This window comes from Corvus moneduloides, chromosome 18, assembly GCF_009650955.1.
Source record: "Corvus moneduloides isolate bCorMon1 chromosome 18, bCorMon1.pri, whole genome shotgun sequence".
Lineage (NCBI taxonomy): Eukaryota > Metazoa > Chordata > Aves > Passeriformes > Corvidae > Corvus > Corvus moneduloides.
In genome coordinates, this window is record NC_045493.1 from 7654709 (window position 1) to 7672352 (window position 17644).

Here is a 17644-nt window from a genome sequence, read left to right on the forward strand (position 1 = left end):
TAATGAAAACTCCTGCTAACGTCATACTGCCACCCTAAATATAATTGCCAGGTATTCCTCTGTTATCAACCTTTCCAAATTATCCTTATTATAAAGATGAATCCCCTGAGCTGTTTCTCTAGGAAGACGGGAGGCTGTTCCACAAGTCAGAGGGTTGATAAACCAAAAAACCAGCATGCTGTTTGAACTGCAAACTTGTTAACCGAGCTCCTGGATATTGCCAGCAACTAGGTGTTTTCCTGTACACATTACACAGCCCTCTAGGCATTATTTGGAAGAGAACATTACTTTACAAACTTAAGTCAGGAAGAGGACTGTTTTCAAGCGCAAATGCATGGCTGTAAGAGAGGCTCCCAGAGGTATCCAGAGAAAGTGTATCTGGATTCATGGGACAGCCTCCTGCTGTTCTGCTGCCTGAGCCAGATGCCTGTATAAGTGGGCAATCCCAGGCTGGATCAGCACCAGTGTCAACTGAAGTTTGAACTTGGCTGAATGCTTGTTTGGCACTGAGCTTGTAAACCATGTGCGGGATTTGAATGTGTGAAGGGGAGCGAGGATCTCCTGAGAACTGCGTGTGTGAGTGAGTGTTTCAAATCTTTAGTAGTGACCTTCACTGGATACTCTTCCACAAAAGTTGCCAAGAACAATATGGTGAGGAAGACTTGAATGCTTGATCTTCATTTGATCTGGTTTAGATTTTCTTTTAAGAATGTAAAAGCTTGAAGTTTTGTCTCTCGCAGAGAACTCAAAACCAGAAAACAATAACTAACAGAGAACTCAATTTGTTGAGTCACGAAAGTAACTGTTCTCTTCAGTTGGAATATTTGCCTATGTTTGCTTCTTGACTTTGATCCCATCTCTCTAGAACAATGTAATGCTTGGGTAAAGCTCCAAAGTATCTTTTTTACTTGCTAGTCTGCCACACAGCACCAAAGCCCCAGCTACAGGAATAACCACTTGTTTGGAGACTATTGCCTAAGCACAGAGCTGCAGCCGACTTAATCAGGCTGCCTGAAAGAGAAAGAGAATCCTTCATACTGAAAGATGTCCATCATCAGTAATGTAATTTTTAGCACAATAGAGGAACGTCATTGTAGTTGTTTAAAAAGCCAGAGAAAATGTCAAACACTATCACAAATGAGGCCTTTACATGAAGGGATCCCTGTAAATCTGCAGGAGACAACTTGTGTAAACTGCAGTCTCTGTCTCCAGCAGTGAAAAAACCCATGGCTTAATCCCAAAGCCTGTTAGAGTTCTTGTTGCAGAGCACTCTTTAGCTCTTCAGGAAGAAAGATCAGAAGGTACCACAACAAATTCTTTAAGCACAGCCAGCTGCAGCATTCTTTCACCCTGCGACTAGACTGCATACAGGAGCTGCTGTGCTTCCTTCTCCGACTGAGCTCTGTCAGACCTTAATAGGAATTGTCTTTTTCAGGAACCCACAGGGCCTTGTTCCTAAAAAAGGAAGGGAAATTTATTCATCTTTCCTCTGAGCAAAAACAAAAAAAGATGGCATACAATGCAATTAAAGAGCTGAACTAACAAAATTACCAGGGACTACTGACCATTTGTAGAGTTACTCTCCAGCTGGCTAATTTTGTAACTCACTGCGTGTGTGAGAATTGCACTAGTGAAAGAAGAGTCAGGTTAAAGAGAAAGGCTCCATACTCTGCAGGAGCAGAGGGTGGCACTCTCTGCACAGCACAAAGCCCATGCGTGGTGCTTTCCACTTACAGCTTTTATAGCTACAAACACGTTTTTCTAAATATTTCCTTAGGGAAGTTCTTGCTCTCTAACCACTGACAACATGATGTTCCAATTCCCTGTGCTTACTGCATGTTTTTCTGCTTACATATTTCTATTACTTGGTGTCAGTCTGTAAAAACTTCATCAAAAAAGAAACCTGTGCTAACCACAAATAAATAGCTCTATTACTGGCAGATTGCAATCAGACTCAGGCATCCAGCTTGCCTCTCACACCCACTGAGGAAAAAAATAGTTTTGTATTAAATACAGACAATGGAACTAGAAATCAAGTCTTCAGAAACATGCTTTATTAAAGACTGCCTTAATATTTAATTTACATATTTGATTTACCCATAAATTTTATTTATATCTGTGGAACATTTTTACAGCATTCTACCTATGCAATTTTTAGCGTGTCTGTTCAAGCACGGATAAGTATTTAAAATGTTATTTTCCTGACTATTTCTATAAACAGTGGAGACATGCAACTGCGGTGTGTCTGATATAACAACATAGCTCAGGCTGGATTTAATCAACCTCTGCTATACCTAAGAGAAGGCTGGGAAAGCATAAAAAGCCACGTTGTGTAACCATAAGGTTTGAAGATGGGAGCTCTTGTGTACGGAGAATAAACTAAGATTTAAGGCCTTGTTACTGAAAGTATCTTGCCAATGCCCTCCTCCTGTTTAAATCTGGATTCAGTTTGGTCACACCAGCTGCTTTGAAAAACAGAAACTGCTAAGAGCTGCATTCATTTCTGTGGGACGTTCTACAATAGTCTCTCTGGGCAAGGAGAGTTACTTTTGGTATCAGGATGCCTTACATATTCCAGGAAATTAATTCAGAAAGTTCTCTTTCCATGTATCTCTGTGTGTGTGGTAGAGAGAGAGTTGATGGAAATTACTGGGGTTTAGTGGTTTCAAGCTTAGCTTTCCCACAATAAATGATTTTTGCTGCTGGTCTGGAAGCAGTAAGTTTCTAGTTATTTTTTTTCCTAGAAATTACTTTCCCAGCCTGGGGCTACTGGTTAAGAAAGTGCTGCCATTATACATACAAGTCCTATCCACTAACTTCATAAATGTCACTATTCTACTGAAATTGGTGCTTGCTTCAGCATTTCAAGAGCTCTCAAAATGGCATAGTACAATAGGAAACACTGTCCTTGGAAGGACTTGCTAAAAGAGCATGAAAACCTTGGATTTTTCAACAGGTAGTCCAACACAGAGAACAGGACATTTACTTTCTTAAAGATGTCTCAAAGACTGTGGAAGAGTCTTGGCCTTTGTTCAGGGATGTGCACAGTTGTTGTCCCTGTATCTCCCCTCCTGATGTGTGGTGAGAATGGGCTACAGCTCTGATCTGGGCTGTGTGGCAACTCTGTGAGATGTGGGGCTGTAGAGACTGTGAGATTAGGCAGGAAGCAAAGTTCCTTTTACCCTTCTGTCCTTTCTTGATCCTTCCAGTAAATGTATCTCCAGTCTCCTTCCAGCTGCCCGACACATCTAACGGGCAGCTGTGAGACACTGGGGGAAGGCAGCTCACCTGGAAGAGGTTTGCAGGTACTACTTGCAAGCCTGGCTTCGTGGTTGTTACCTTCAGTGGGCAGTCAGACACCTTTTGGACCTAGTCTTCTGTGCTGCCTGGTGTGGGAAGTTGTTCAAGCCTATACAGAGTCCTCCTGCCTGCTCACAGAAGGAGACCATAAATATAAAACATAATCCTCATTAAAAATACGGTTTGAAAGGGTCAACAACCTGAGCTGAAAATACTTTATGATCAGACTGCTGTACGTTTGATCCTTAATTCCAGCTGCTAAGCCGTAGTGATGAAGTGTGGTGTGGACAGGTTCTGCTAGCAGAGGGTTGCTGAGATAAGGAAACAAAGACATAGTGACAGAATTTGCGATGCCAAGAACAGGGCAAACACAAACATGAGAAATCAGCATACAGTTGTGTCTGTGCTACATGCTCAAGGTCTACAGCTTGGAGTGGCAGCATAGCCCACACAGCACCCTCTTTGCCTCCAAATGATTATGGGTGCCTGCACTCAGTTGACCCCTGGAAAGGAATCCAAATAACAGGGGTGTAAGATCCTTAAAAAGAGAGCTGCTGGACTTGGACTTGTTCTCTGTCTTTTATTTAGATATTTTTATATTTTTATTCCAGCAAGGTCCAAGCAAAGAAAAATGTAGGTTTTGAATACCCTTTTCTGCCAGCTAGTCCTTGACTTATGTCCTCAACAACTGTGCATCAGCATCAGGGAATAGCAGATGGAATCTCCGCATTTACTTCTGTCACACTGAGCCTCATGTGGAAAAAAAGTAGATTTCTTGTTTCAGGAATTTTTCAAAGCTTAACATACATTTATGGTGACATCGCCCTGAGATTTAACTGTGAGTGTTGAGAAAAGCAATGCGCCACAGTGCTATGCTACAGAGACCAGACTGCCCTTCAGGCAGAAGTGTTCTGCTTAAAAAACCCTCCTGCCAAGGATGCCAAGTGCCCTGGGTTTTGTGTTTATTCAGAACAGATAAAATGTAGTTATAAATTCTCTGATATATGCTTTTTCATTTGACAGGTAACTCAAAGATATATTACCCAGGAGGAGTGAAATGTAAATTCAAACACAAGCAGTCACAGTAAGTAACTGACAAGGTCAGAACCCAGGAACACCCTTTACACAGAATTTGCTCTGAAAAAAGGAGGGTAAATAAGAATTGGTCACCCAAAGAATTATTTGCATCTGTGCTTTCAATGCAAGAAGTATAAACAAGCCAATTAAGCTATCGAGACATTCCTTATGTGCCCTTCCATAGAAGGGCTACTTCTAAATCAGCATGTGTAAATTTCCCAGGGAGGCAGCGTGGTCCCTGTGGGCAGTGAGTGAGCGGAGTCTGTCCCTGAGCCTCCCTCAGCCTTAAGCTGATCAGGTTGTTACTTTTTGTAGGTGTCCAATAAAGGCTAACAGGCGGCTTCATCTCAAAAGTACTGCGAAGATTAGGTGAAGACCTGATTCATTTCTTTGGGATTCAAACATTGTATCCTACAGTCAGGACATCAAACCCATGGAGCAGGCGGTGAATGGGCCTGGACTAGGCATGAGCTCAGTGCCAGGATGCATTCAACACAGGACTCCATTTATGAAAGAAAAAAAGTTTTCTTTGACACCAGCCCTCCAACTTCAGGCTTCTTATATGCACCCACTTGGACACCAACTGAAGGTATTATCCATTTTTTCCCGTTGATTGAGTTGTCATCTGACACTCACTGCAGGATGTGGTGTGAGTCAACGGCGTGCAGGAGAGCGTCTCACCTGGAAAACCAGAAGGCTGCCTCAGAAACGGGGACTGTCCTTGCCCTCCCATCATCTCCAGAAAAGTTAAGTAAGTGGCTGCTGGTTTTTGTGCAGCTCCTATGCTTTGGGCTCCCCAAGATGCCCGGGAATATTCCTTCCCTGTCCCTTGCTTCGTGCAATGATGAAGCTGGGGTCCCTTTTGCTCCTTGGAAAGACCTGAGTCCTTTTCTTATTTCCCATTCCTCTGACCGTTCACTCCCCTGACTGGGCTCTGGGGTCTGGCAGGGGACTGGAGCAGCGGTCGGGTGCGCTGCCCAGGGCAGCCGCCCTCTCCAGCGCCAGCACAGCAGCCCCTCCATCTCCCACCGCCCCGCAGGAGAAACTTTTCCCGCAGGAGCCCGCTCCCGCCGCTGCTCGCAGGGGTTGAGCTGCCTCCAGCCCGGCGGTTCCCAAGCCCAGCGAGGATACAGCACCCCAGGGAGGGGGACTCGGACCAGGCTACCCCCGCTCCCCTCCAGCCCCCTCCTCTCCTCTCCAGCCCCCTCCGCTCCCGCGGCGCCTCGCCCGGTCCCGCCGAGCTCCGCGCCGCAGGTGACCCCCCGGGGGAGGGCAGGGGCCGGGAGCGGCCGGGGGAGGGGGCGAGGGGCGGGGAGGCCGGGCTCGGGGGGTCGCTGTCAGCGGCGCCCGCTGGGGCACGGCTCGGCGCGGCAGCTCCGCTGGCTGTGCGCGGCGCGGCTCGGCTCGGCGCGGCACGGCGCGGCTCGGCACGGCGCGCCATGCTCCGCAGCGGCCCCGGCGCGGGGCTCGTCCTGGCGGCGGCCGCGGCGCTCTGCCTCGGCGGGGCGGGAGCCAAGGTAACCCCCGGCACCGGCGGCACCGGCCCCCGCCCGCACCGGGTAGGGCAGCGCGGCAGCGGCGAGCCCGACGGGGAGGGGGTGCCCCGGGAGCCCCGCCGGGAGGTGGGGAGGGACCGGGAGTCCCGGGGCGAGGGGTGCAGCAGAGCTGCCGGGAGCCCCGGTGAGGGATGTGCCGCGGACGCCGGGAGGAGGGACGCAGCGGGGCGGCCGCGGCGGGGGCGGCTGCGGGTCCCTTCGGCCCCAGCCCCTCGGGGTTTGGGGTGTAGTGCTGGCCGCGGACTCGCCTCGGAGTGCGAAAGGCACCGCGAGATGTGATGCTCCGGGAGTCAGACTCCGGATCAGCCCCTCCGCTTCGGTATAGCCGGACCCGAAATCCGGTGAAAGCCCAGTGATAACGGATTCCCAGCAGAAATGAGAGCACTTGCCCAAAGGCATCCCTTCCACGGTCACAGCCTGGCTTGGGGAGTCCAAACGAAATACCTCGTGCTGTATTACAGTCCCCACGCTCGCTCTCCCCGCTCTTATGCACCTCGGCTGTAGCACGGAGAGCAGATAAACTGAGCAAGTGACGGGTACAGCTCCCAGGGCAGGGATCCGGGCAGAGCTGAGAGAGAGTGGGCACGGGGAGATGAGAGAGGGTGAGCACGGAGCGCACCCGAGCTGCGGTGGAAAGGCAGAAGAGGAAACACAGAGCACTCCACAACCAGGAGCAGCTGCAAAGCAGTCGCTCTGAGCTTTGGGAAGGATAAGCAGTCCTGGTCCGGCTGAAGTGACTGTGACTTTTCCTATGGACCCTGATAGAACCAAGGTTTGACACTTCTAGTAGAGATTGTCTATTCTATAAGATATGAGCCAAAAGAGTATAAGAAAATAATATTTCATACATTTATATCATTATATATATATATATGTATATGTATATATATATATATATATAAAGATGTGGGGCTGCTTTCCCTGATGACAAATAGCATTTTAATTCTGCCTGATAAACGAATTCCTTGCCACAGCACACAAACACACAGCAATGACTGTGGTTGAAATTAAGATGTTTTATCTCACTTTGGTATCCTAGTGAAGACAGCTACAGTGAGAACTTAATTAAGCCACATTTCTGGCACTGAAATACTAACTTTACCAAGATCTATTGAATTGTATGGTTGTGGGGCTTTGTATTTTGTTTCTCTTTTAAGTCAGGATTGCATTGCAGAATGCAAGCTTACCCTCATCCAGTTGCATACCTCTCTTATTAAACTACATAACTTCCTTGCTTCCCTGAATTATTGCATCCTTCCTGTGCTGTTTCTCTTCTGCCTTTGCCTGTACAGTCATGAGGAGCAAGTATTGGCTGTGTGCTGTGCCTTTGGGGATGAAAGGCAATGGTGGGACTCTGAATGCATTAGAAAGCTCTATAATTTTTGCTTGAGTTTTTTTTTTTTCTGTGTTTCCTAGTCAACTTCTGTTGTTCTCTAACTCTGAAATCTAAAGTGTTAGATTTCACACCAGGCAGTAACTGAACTAAACTATTGACCAACAGCACTACAGAAAAGAAACTGCCTCCTTAATGAAGAAGTAGCAGCCTCCTGCCTGCTTTCCCTGACTTGACTTCTTGCTGTGTCAATTATTCTTTTGATCACATGTTGTTTATAGGCTCTTAACATACTGGACAATTTCTTTTTCAGAATGAAAGGCATTTTCTATTACTTATCTTCGTAAACGTGACAGGGAACTCTGTGTGTCCAAACAGACGTGTGTGTACATCTCTTGCTCCCTGTTTTTATTATTTCTCGGAGTAAGTTGCACTTGCTCTTCACTCATCAAGGACTGCACTATGTTGCGTAGGCTTTGCTATTTTTATCTTTTTTGGCTTCACTGATAGTGTTGCTATGCTAGTAAAGAAATATACATCCCACTCCTAAGTTAGTGGTTCAAATGCAGTTCAATTTATCAGTTGAAAAAAGGTATTCAACGATTTATGAGAAATTATTTGTCTTTTGACTTAGAGTTAACAATGTAAAAGCGTACCAGGAACTCCCTTGGCAAGGGCAAAGTCTGCATGAGGTACAGGGAACTGAACTGTTCTTTTCATCCAGGAAGGTGGTCTCTGTGAGTAAGAACTGAGAAAATTTGTGATGCTGTGAGGTAGCGTGGATGTTTGCAACATGTTTTGTGGCAAAGTAAAGCTCTCTCTGGAATCCTTCACTGAGTACTACAGCAATTTAAAAATAGGAGTTAGATCAAATGAAAGAAAATTTGAAGATAAGGTGCATGATGTTTCCTCCTGCGTGTCTGTATCAAATGGAACAAGATGTGCAGATAAGCAGCTTGTTTATCCTGAAGGAAGAATGTAAGCCTGATGAAAGACTAACATAGTCAAAATTATGTCTCTGTATGTCCATTAAATATTATCTGTTTAATCAAATCTCCGTGGAGGAGGTCTCTATGCCAGTGCCATCCTTCATCTGGTATTCTTCTGTTCACTTGCTGGCTTAAAGAAAAAAAATCAAGCCTTTCTTGCTCCATTTAAGAGAAGAAATCTTAGCAATCCTAGACCCTCTGGTGAAAGTCTTAGTCCTTTACCCAGAAAGAACTATGGCAAAATTCCTGCCAGTTTCAGAGGGACCAGGATCCTTCCCAAGATCAGTGAAAGATTAAAAAAAAAATCAACTACTAAAATATGCACCTCAATTAGCAAAGAATGTGGCCTGATTAGTAAAGTGTATGAAATTTCAGCTATTAAATTCTACAGCCTTGATCAACAAAGCACGCTCCACAGTTGGCAATGTATCCAGAATCTCAACTACTGTACTAGTCTCCTACCAGATCAACCAAGCATGCAGCTGAATCAGTAAATTATGCAACTGGAGCAGCAAAATATGCACTTCTGATTGGGGTGAGAGGATAGGGAAGTTCTCAAATGTTTTAAATTGGCACACAATAGGTCTGTCAGTGGTCAGCATCTGCCTTGAAAAAAATAGAGGCAAAATATGTAACTTTTACTAAGTCTTTCTGGACCGTTGCTGGGCTGGAAAAGTATATCCCTCAAACGGCTCAGTGTTTGTTAGCAGCAGTCCCATTCTTTACCAGATGTGCTGCACATCTGGTTCCAGTCCCAGCAGCTGCCAGGTGCGGGGGTTATTTTGGTAACACTTTAATGGGATTTTTAGGTCCAGGTAGCTTTTGCTTTATTCATCACTGTAAAGCACTGGGTATGTGCACCAGGCTGTATTTCTGTCTCAAGAGATGAAGCCAGGCAAGACAAATAAGGCACCTTCAAAGAACCTGAAAGTTTTGTTGGCAATGAACTTAATCTCTATTAATCTCTTCACTGTTTGTGAAAGTACTTTGTGCTTGAGGAGCAGAGAAATGATAGGTCTTTCCTATTTTCTTTATATCTTGATTAATTGCCATAACTGCATCCTATTGTGCTTACAATGTATCTTGGCAGATCAGATGTTTACCATGCAGAGAGTCTGGATGTTTGGCCAATTTGGTGAGCAGCTATATTCATATCTTCTGAAGCAGTAGAGCTGTTTCTCCCTAGGTCCTGTGTGCGCTTTAAAAATCCAGTCACAGTAGCCGGTTCTGAACTTCAGAAGCTGTTTTTTCTTTAAATTATTAGTTTTGCTTTGTATAGAAGACCTGCAGGTTGTCCTATTTTAATAAAGATGCAGTTTCAAGGCTTCTAAAAACCAGTTTGGTTTTTTTTAATGTCTTGAAGTAAACTGTGTTAAACTGCCTGGGCTCAAGGAAGGCGTGAGAACTGGTTTGTTTTATTGCACTGTTCACTTTAGTACCCAGGAGCCTGAAACATTATTTGGGTCTAAAAATTATCTGGGCTTGTTTTTTTGTTGCTTTGGTTCAATTTTTTCTGGTTTTGGTTTGGGGTTCTTTTGTTGTTTTGTTGGCGTTTTTTAATCCACTAAATTTGGTTCATAAAGCTGGCTTGCATTGAACTTCTTATTTACCAAATTTCTGCCTCATTTCCAAGTCAGTTCAATGAATGATCCTATTTAGTTCTTTTTCCTGTTTAAAATATTTCCTACTGAGTCCAGAGCAGTGCCCTTAAAACTTAATTGATTTGGGTCATTGAACCCTTATTTTTCATGCATGTTAGTTTACATCCCGCCACTGGTCTGACTGGTATTTAAATTAGAAAATTGCAGGCGGATTTCTTCTAGAGGCTAAAGTTCACGTGGAGTCTCTGGCAAAATAAGATCCTGGAGTACATATCCCTGGAACTGGGCAATGATTTGTAACTTTTTTTTAATTCTCTGTCTGGCCAGAGTGTTATAAATCTGGCGCTCCCTTGTTAGCTTCACGCTAAGCAGCAATAATGTCCACAGTGTTTTAGTCCTGATAATTCTAATTACTGAAGCACTGAAGAAGCGGAAAGCTGAGAAGATGGACAAGGCTGGCCTCAAGTCCTGCACAGCACAGGGGATTCTCTCTTTGTAGAGCTGAACCATAATTCTCTCGTTCGCCAAGGCCAGCAATGGAAGCAGCAGCCAAGGTAAGAGAAACAAGCCAGTGGCAGCAGATTTCTGGAATGATGTGAGTAATCTTCATGCAGAAGGAGCTAAAAGACTGCAGTGCTGGTAGAGATACCAACTACCCTTGGGGTGAAAATGCTGAAATAATTTTTTTTCTTTACTATCTAAGAGGTTAGAGCAAACAATCCTGTTGCATTGGTTTGAAAAGACCCAGCAAACAAACTTTCCTGTGGTAACCACCGATTACTATTCTCACCTCTGCTTCTTTGTGTGACAGACCAGGAATGGTGGTAAAATACTCAGGTCTCTTTCTTCCTGCCTCCCTTTCTTCTTAAAAAAAGGAACTCATGGCATATTTTGTACCAGAGGGTGGCTACCCAGCAGTAGTGTACCTGGACCAGGTCTGGTAAAGCAACTTTTCCCGTTACACACTGTTCTTGGTATGCACTGATATCTCAGATCCATAAATTATAAATATTCAGCTTGATATTTAGATACCTGCTTGAGTATGGGAAATACTAAATAGAAAAGTCATTGTCTTGTAAAAATTACTTCATGGCAGTAGAAGGGTGGAGAAGGGACAGGGCACTGTAGGGACCTGCATTAATATATGGAACAGTTTTACCGCAGTAGGGAGAAGCCTGACTGTCAGCCTTGGTTTTCAAACTCAGTGTAACATTCCTCTTACAATCTCTCAGCAGCAAATGGCCCCGTGGTTCATTTTGAATATCCTTACTCATGTCATTGCCAATGGAAAGGAGGTTCCAATTTTGAGAGGAGCAAAGGCTAATTTGCCTGTATTTCCTTTCTGGATTTCTTGGAGCCCTACTGGAGCTCGCAGAAGTCATCTGAGACTTCAGGAGGATTTAAATCAGGCCATAAGTACTGCTGGCTTGGATTAGTAATGATGTACATTGAGGACAACATCTGTATTTGGGTTTGGGTGGAGCCCTTTCATGGTAGAAGAGTCGGTAATACTGCTACAGTACCTTTCATCAGAGGATTTCAGAGTTTCACAAATATCTAATTACAGAAACTATTAAACTATGTGAAATCCTTGGTCCTGGAGGAGTACATTATGCTTCAATAGAAACCAGGGGTGGGTGGTGTTCAAAGTGGCAAAAAAAAAGCAAATTTTTCACATGCAAACTATAACCTGCTACGCTATCTCATTTTCATCCTGTGTTTTACTCCTCTCATTTCTTTATATTAGCAGCCAGGTTTCAATGCCAAATGAACTAAACAAAATGGGCTGCCACAAGCCTCCGTTCAGAACTACTGTCAGCTCTTAGGAAGGGGCTTTTGGAAGTTCATCTCTCTCTTACTGATCTGCTTTCATACTATTTGTATTTCTTTATTCTGTTAAGGTGTAGCAGGACTTAGCTAGGGTCAGGTGCCAAGGATGCCAATAATGACGGCTTCCTGGATACAGGAGCTCTGGGATGACATGCTTCTGAAAGTCCAGCCTGATCCAAATCCCAGAAAGTTGGTTGCTCAGGCTTTCCAAGGACGGTGTGTCTGCTCTGCACTATACTTAATTTGGGATTAGCAATGGGAAATCTAATCCCCTTATTCTACTTAGATCCAGCTCTCTCCTGGTTGTGGTTAGTAAATATTCCACTGTTTTGAGAGACTGAGTTTTTATTAAAGGGATTTTTTGACTGAAAATGTGGAGCCTTTACTGGTAGCACTGAGGCTTGAAGCCCGGGCTGCCCATGCCCTTGATTTCCTCCTGTGCTCCAGATCTGCATGGGTGGGCACTTCAGGTAAATCGGAGACCTCACTATTTGAATACAAGGGCCCCAAGGAGCTGCTCATCAAGACTAACTTTAAATGCAAGCTTAGCAGGCTGAACACTTTGATTTGCCTCTAAAATCAACAGTAACTTATTCCAGGTTTCCTGGTTGAAACTTGAATGGGGAAGAAGAAAGGATGTCTGCAAAGCAGATTTATTTGAGAAAACAAACTGGTCACTGGTTGGGACCCTGGAACAACAAACCCAAGGCTTAGTTTTTCCTCTGTCTGCAGTATCTGTGATACTTTTTTCAGCTTTCTCCCAACCCTCCCTGCTGTGCCCTCATGGTGCCTCCTTATGTGTATGCAATAAAATAAAATTTACAAGCATCCTGCTCTCTGAAATCCTGGCAAAGATGGAATCTTGGTAATTTCCCTTTTCAGAGTGCACAAGAGGAGACTAATCCTGGGAACACAAGGGGGAGAGAAATGCTGCTGTTTGTATATCACCCAAAACTAAGGATGAGCACTCTGACTGTAGCAGACTCCTGGATGCTCCAGCCCCAGCTGCAGCAATGGCTCATGTGGAAGCTCAGCTAAAAAAGATTGTGTGAAAGGGAGAGGGTTTTTCTTTGCTTCCATTTTAAAGATCACTATCCACGCCTTCTGCATAAGCCCTCCCACCTGCTAGTGACATTTAGTGACACAACAACCTGGTTCCCAAAAGGTTGGGATAACAGCTCTGCAGCAGGGTAATGATGACACAGAATATCCGCAGGTTTTGGCTTTCACATGTGGAACGTTTCCTTCTCCGTGTTTGTACAATAGGCTTCCAGCATGTGAAACATCTGACGTGTCTGAACGAAACAATAGGGTCACGTAGCTGGAAATCCAAGCACAAACAGCTCCTCTTTTGCCAGGCCAGTTTACACATATATTTGTCTGTTTTGTTTGCTTTAAAAATCCAAGTTTATTTCCCAGGAAGTGGCCAGCAAAATTTGTATGGGATTGCCTTTCAATTCTCCTTTCTCCTGTTTCTGGTCCTTTCGAAATGAAACAAAGCCGTTCTGGGCACCTAAGCTGCATACGGATTTCATTACTTAAATCTCCCCCACATATTTGCAAGGTGATATATATGAAGTTAATTTGGGAACATTAGTTTTATAGATTCCTATGGACATACATAACTTGTTCAATGGACTTTTATACTGAACTCTGCAAGTAAACTTTTACTGCAGGGCTATAGATTTTGTTTTGTTATATATTCCATCTGGTTACCAAGCAGTAGAAAACAATCTGACCATGTTTTCTACTCTTTAATTTGAGCTGCTTTAAGCTGCTCAATTTATCGAAAATGAAAACCAGATTGATCTTCTGGAAATTGCCCCATCACCCCTGTCAGTTCCCACCAACCCTATCGTTTACTGTTAATTTTTCTATGGTGTGTTGCATACACTTTGTTAATGAGAACTTGCTCTGGTAGAGAATAGACCTATGTGACCTATTAAAGCCTTGTAGCAAATGGCCATGGCATCTTGAACTCTTCATTACACTGCCTTACTTTTATTTACCATGGTCCCATCATATTCATGATTATTTGCCTGAGGAGACACTCTAAATGATGCCTTTGTTTCTCTTTCTAAGGCTTTACATTTTTTTGTATGTTTGAATGAGGGTATTTTCTGAAAAAGGAACCCAACAAACTAGAACGTGGATAGCAGCTTTGTATAGATGAAGAATCTTATTTGATATGGCATCTTGCATCTTTGTTGGAGAATCTGTATTTGTCTCCTGAGTGTCCAGTCACAAGAGTTAGCTTTTTTTTCCCCCCCTGCAAGGATTAGTCAGAAAAGTCCACAAGAAAAGGCTGGGAATTCCAGCACTCCCTGGTGGATGTTATGTTAGATATGTTGTCTGCTTCCTTGGCCATAAAAGCTGATGTTGTGATGAAAGGAGAAAGCCAATGTTCAGACTACTCTCATAGTGACATGGCTCACATTTGTTGCATGAGCATAACAATAAATTTATGAGACAGTTATGAGAGGTTTCTGCTTAAAATAGTTCTGCTTTATGGGTGTAACGGTTTTAGACCCCAAGGGAACACTGCCTAGTCAAGTGGGTCTTTCCAAGCACTGGTTTTGCGTATTTTAAATAGATTTTTCAAATCATTTGATAGAAAAACAATCTGGCTTTTGTCCCTTCCAGACTGAAATGAGAAGAAGGAAATTAATATTGTAATGTGGGGCTCCTGTCAAGATAGACAAGAATTCAGAATAAGACCTGGCACTTAGTTTCTAGTAAAAGCGCCTGGTTGTAAATGAAATTAAAGAAAAAATGTCCTTTGCCTTGGCCTAGGTCTCTTCCAGAGCATTTCTATCTGTATTTCACAATCTACCAACGTTTTATCCACTTCATAAGCATGTCTGCACCTTGACATGCAACAACTACTGAATAATCAGTTGGTGCCAGGGTTACTCCTGTGGTGATAACTTCAATCTGGGAATCTGACAGGTAGCAAATGTACCCATGAGCTGCCAAGCCCAGAGAAAAACTATTCATCATGAGCATTTCTAGCTCTAAAAATATAAATCATAGCTGTAACTTGTAAGAGATCTTGTAGGTGAATTCAACTCCATCTTAATTAAAGAATTGAAAGGGGAGAGCTAAAACTTCTGCCTATTTATGATGTGGTGGAAAAGAACAAGAATTCTTTTCAGTGTTCTGAGATTTCACCTCTGAGCCCTTCGGTAGGTGAGTTAGCAATAGGCCTCTTGCAGTCCCACCTTTGCTGAGAGGGGGACATATTCTTCCAGAGGGCTCTTAAGATCATCTCTAACTATTGCTCTGGATTTCCCTCTGCAGCAAACAACTCTGGCTTGTGCCTGCAGAGGGAAATGAGCCAAATTAGCCAGCAAAGCCTTGCACCCAGAGCTGGGTGTTCATCTTATATAGGAATCTTGCACTGGGTATTCAAAAGGGTCTGTGGCTGCTGCAGAAAGATCTGTCCACTGCTCAAAACTACAGTGTAGGTTGGCATCTCTTGCATAATGAGGACAAACTGGTTTTCCTTCTCACCAGAACCTCCCAAAAGCAGCAGAGCATTCTGCTGCCTTTCCTCCGCATGCTCTGAAGGCAAGCACGAAATGTCAATGTATGCTCAGACTGCACATACTGCTGATCATACTATGGAAAGCTGGGCTGTTCCATGGGTGATTGTTCGGAAAACAGCCCCTGCTTGTGTCCCTGGGAACAAGCAATTTTTTGTTGTTTGGGAGCGAGCATCTCTGGAGTTAAATGAGGAGGGCTGTTGTTCTCCACGGAGGCTGGAGTGCATCGCTGTGCCTGGTGGTTGTCGGAGTGCCTGTGTTTGTTTTTTTGTAATTTTCCTTTTCCCCACCTCCTGTTCTGATCGAGGATCAAGGAGGAGGGATGGTGACCTCATGGTGCAGTTATGCAATCTGCCAGAGCCAGGTATCAAAACACAGTGCAGCTGTGGAGCTGGGACCTCGCTGTGGCTGGGGGCCCTGGCCTCCTGGCTCTAATGAGATCACTGACCTTCTCCTGCCACTTCTTCTGCAGCTGCTTTGATTCCCAGGGATTTGTTGTGGCCATGCCTGCCTAACGGTTTGGCAAGCTGCCGCAGGGAATGCTGCATCTACAGGCAGGCTCTAGGAGCTGGCCCTGGAGACCTAGAGCAGGTGAGGGTACCCTGAGCCCTGCCAGCCTCTTTCCATCCCAAGAGAGCTTATTTGTCTCCATCCAAGGGTATGCAAACATTTCCACCCTCGCTGATTATTCTTTTTTTCATAGGAAGTGAAGAGAAGGTTGCCTGTCCTCCAGTGACATAAAGCAGTGCCTTCCCAGCAATCTTGTTGTGATGCTCAGGCTGCAGCAGAGTCACATATGGGAAGAATAAGAGAGAATAGCATGTCTGCAGTCTGAGGCTTATTTGGGCCTCCAAGTCCTCAAGTCTCGTTCAGACTTTGCATTCTTTGCTCTAATTGCTGAACTGCATTCCTGCTTCCCTCCCCTACTCCTCTAGCAGTACTTTTGTTTTCCTTGTCTCCTGCAGTAACAGGCTTTCACAGCCTCCTTCCTTTCCTACTTGCATATTTTTTCTCTTCAAATGTCCTGCAAATCATTAAAAACAATAGAAAATTTGGAGATATACGTGAAAACAGGGCCCTGTGAAGCTATCTGATGTGTGCCAAGAAGGAATATAAGACAAGTCAGTTTCCTGAAAATGGGATTTGCAGAGTGGAAATGTCACATCCATAATCACTTTCATGTGGTGGAACTGCTGCTGCCCACCACTAAAATAACAGAGCATCTGTTAAAAATGTGGGTTTGGTTTTGCTTAAATCCAGCAGGTTGCACTCACTTCAAGAAGTATTAGGTCCTCATTTAAAAATATGAGTGCCACTGCTCTGGTACCATAAATGTATTAAAAGCAAATGTACGCTCAGCCCAGCTAGAGTCCCACACTGAACCCTGCTCAGAGCTTGTTTGTGTGGCTTGGCTCAGGGAGCAAGGAGATCATATGTGTGTGCAGAAGGTGGGTTTATGTTGGGACAGGGATACTGGGAGAGCAAAGGAGACCCCTCAGCAAGCAGGACACTTTCATAATTGATGGGAACTCTTTTGGAGATCAAACTGAAAAATAATTACAATTAAAGACTGACAAAAAAGGAGATGGGAAGCTAATAACTAAGCAAAGTGTCAGCAATTCTTCTTGTATTCTGTCAATCCCATGTCTGATCTGCTTCTGCTAACTCCGCTACTTTCAACCATCCAGAGACACTTGAAGAGTTGCCCTAATGTGGGATGAGAGTCTCCTTCTGCTGTTGCCTCATGCTTCAAACAGCAAAGGCAATTTGGCAGAGAGGGAGGTGGCGATTCCAAGGCATTTCCAGGAATTCTTATACTGCCAGGTGGAAAAAATAGGTTAGATGTGCTGCAGCTGTATCTAGTTCATGCTAATGGAAGAAAATAAACCTTGCACACAAAGATGAGCTGAAAATGCAAAATTAAGTAGAGCACTGATTTTCCAAAGGCTCTGATTAACTTTGTCCTCTGCTTGGAAAAAGTCCTACCAGCTTTGATCTCTAGATCAGTCATCTGGTGAAGGAAATGTGGTCACTTCTTAAACCAATGGACTGGAGTTTTCTATCTTACTCTTGGGATAGTCTTTCCTCAGATCCCGTATTTGACGAGCATCCAAAAAAGCTCAGACTTCCCTAGCTTGGAAATACTGTGAGAGGAGAACTTGGGGCTTTTGCTGGGAACCACAAGAATCGTATTTCTGGTAGCTTTGCAGTGAGTTCCAGCCACGTCAGCAAGTAAAGACTTGTCTTTATTTTGTTTTTCCCTTGTAAGCTGGGATTGTGGAATGACAACTTTCCCCTTTTCCTTCTCATTTTCTTTTTAAAACCCCAAGTTTAGCATTTTCTCTCTGCTCTGGCTGAATGTTTGAGCCACTTCATATTTCATCCCAGGTGGCTGGCTCTGTTCAAATGTCCT

At 44.2% G+C, this 17644-nt stretch overlaps 1 protein-coding gene across 2 annotated transcripts in view; it reads left to right on the forward strand.

Annotated features, from left to right (window-relative positions):
* The first annotated feature begins 5214 nt into the window (after positions 1-5214).
* Positions 5215-17644, forward strand: part of LOC116452826 — a 32461-nt gene continuing 20031 nt past the window's right edge. The window contains exon 1 of one of the 2 annotated variants that reach the window (XM_032127593.1): positions 5215-5631. Coding sequence is in view for 1 of the 2 variants with exons in the window: in XM_032127592.1 (XP_031983483.1) it covers positions 10393-10410 (18 nt within the window). In the remaining variant the exon portion in view is untranslated. Of the gene's footprint in view, positions 5632-10093; positions 10411-17644 lie in introns of those variants that run through there. The other variant, XM_032127592.1, reaches the window with a different exon arrangement.